The sequence below is a fragment of the Dendrobium catenatum genome, unplaced genomic scaffold, assembly GCF_001605985.2.
Source record: "Dendrobium catenatum unplaced genomic scaffold, ASM160598v2 original_scaffold_163083, whole genome shotgun sequence".
NCBI classification, from domain to species: Eukaryota; Viridiplantae; Streptophyta; class Magnoliopsida; order Asparagales; family Orchidaceae; genus Dendrobium; species Dendrobium catenatum.
Genome location: NW_021481508.1, coordinates 1 through 1701, shown reverse-complemented (window position 1 = coordinate 1701; position 1701 = coordinate 1). Strand labels below are relative to the sequence as shown.

Here is a 1701-nt window from a genome sequence, read left to right as displayed (position 1 = left end):
AGACAATCTTTTTATTGCTTTCTAAAGCAAATTTCTAGCACAAAAAATTTCAAATTGAAGAAATGTACTAGAATGCTGCTTTAAAAAGTAATAACAAAGTCGTCCCAAACGAAGCCAAAGTGTAAAATTGATTATCTTTGGATAGATAAATAAAAAATTTTATAGAAAAGTAGTGGTTCCTATTTTTTTAATTTAAAAAAAAAACATTAGCCCTGCTAATAATGATAAAAAGAATTTTGCTGAATTTAAATTATGCTTCTATGAAGAACTTATTAAACGATTCTATTCGTTGATTGTTCAAAGCTGGAGTGCATGATCTGCTTGTTAGTCTCATCAGAATTTATTAGAAAGATGACGACTTTCTCCTCAAAAAGAACATCATCAATATCGTATGCGATGTGAAAGCAGATAAATATTAGAGAGAAGGTAAGCATAATTGAACCATTGTATGCATATTTTATTTAATAAATTAAAGTACTAATAAATAGACTTTTTGTAGTTCGATCTCTTATATATATTTGTTATGAACTTTATTTTTTTTTATCACACTCAAACATTTATTATATTTAGCATGCATGCATGAACCGATAAATTATGTGAACCTGACAGCAATCGGTGTGGTCACCACATGCTTGCCCGAATACCACACAATCTTACCTCTTCCTATCATGTCACTCCCCTGGCTCGGATAAGCACCGTTCAAGGCAAAGTAGATGCTGTAGCTCTCTTCTTGATTCAACCTCGTAAATTGAAGCTTATAAGTGGAGAGATAAATTGTTACCCCTAGGGGCTCAGTAATCTTAGCCGAGTAGTCCTCTCTCGCATCCCCCACATTCTTCACCGTCCTGCTCACTGTTTGACTCGTCACTGACCTTGTAAAATTGACCGCAATTGATGGATAATTAAGTTGAGATGCGGTTAGATATTGAACACCATTGCAGCTCGTTTGTTTTCCGATTGTAAACGAAACCTCTTGGTCATTATACCCAAGGCCACAAAGATATCCAATATAGTCGTTTAAGGTGAGCCCAAACACAAGGCCTGGGTCCATCGCCCTGGTTGGGTTCACCTGACCAGCCCCCGTGGCGTATATCCCAGCAGTTTTGTAAGAGTTATCGTCGACAATGAGATCGCCGGAATTCGACCATGAGTCTACTGCAGTCGTCACGATCGCTGATATGATCTCTGCAGGGGTCCACCCGCGATGCTTGCTTCTCACCAATGCCACAATCCCAGATACGTGCGGCGTGGCCATGGAGGTTCCACTCTCAAAGTTGAACGTGTGGGTCGCCAATGGATTTGGGTTAGGGCCAACATCTCTTGGCCATGCGGCCAAAATGTTGACTCCAGGAGCAAGCACGTCGGGTTTGATGATCCCGCCATTCATGCGGCTTGGCCCGCGAGAGGAGAAGGATGCGACAGCTGGGGAGGGAATGAATCCGAATTTGGTGCCTTGGAAGTGTATGCTCGCAAATGCATAGGGTTGGTTGTTGAAATAGTAGTCCAAAATTTCAACTCTTGCCGGGTGGCCGATATTTGATGCCGGCAGAATGTGAGCAGGAGAAGAAGTGGTGTGCCCTTGGGCAGGTTGATTTAATACGATCATGCCATCCGCACCGGCTAGGTATGCCGCCTTTCCTTTTTCCTCATCCTTAACTAGGCAAGCCTCGCATATCACGATTTTACCTGTGATTCAATATA

At 41.4% G+C, this 1701-nt stretch overlaps 1 protein-coding gene across 1 annotated transcript; it reads right to left on the bottom strand.

Annotated features, from left to right (window-relative positions):
- Positions 1-657: 657 nt before the first annotated feature.
- Positions 658-1552, bottom strand: LOC110094618 (subtilisin-like protease SBT1.2; the record flags this gene model as incomplete). The annotated part of the gene is made up of 1 exon (XM_020819883.2): positions 658-1552. A coding segment is annotated over exon 1 (730 nt), but the record flags the coding sequence as incomplete, so codon positions are not given.
- Between the last annotated feature and the right edge of the window lie 149 nt (positions 1553-1701).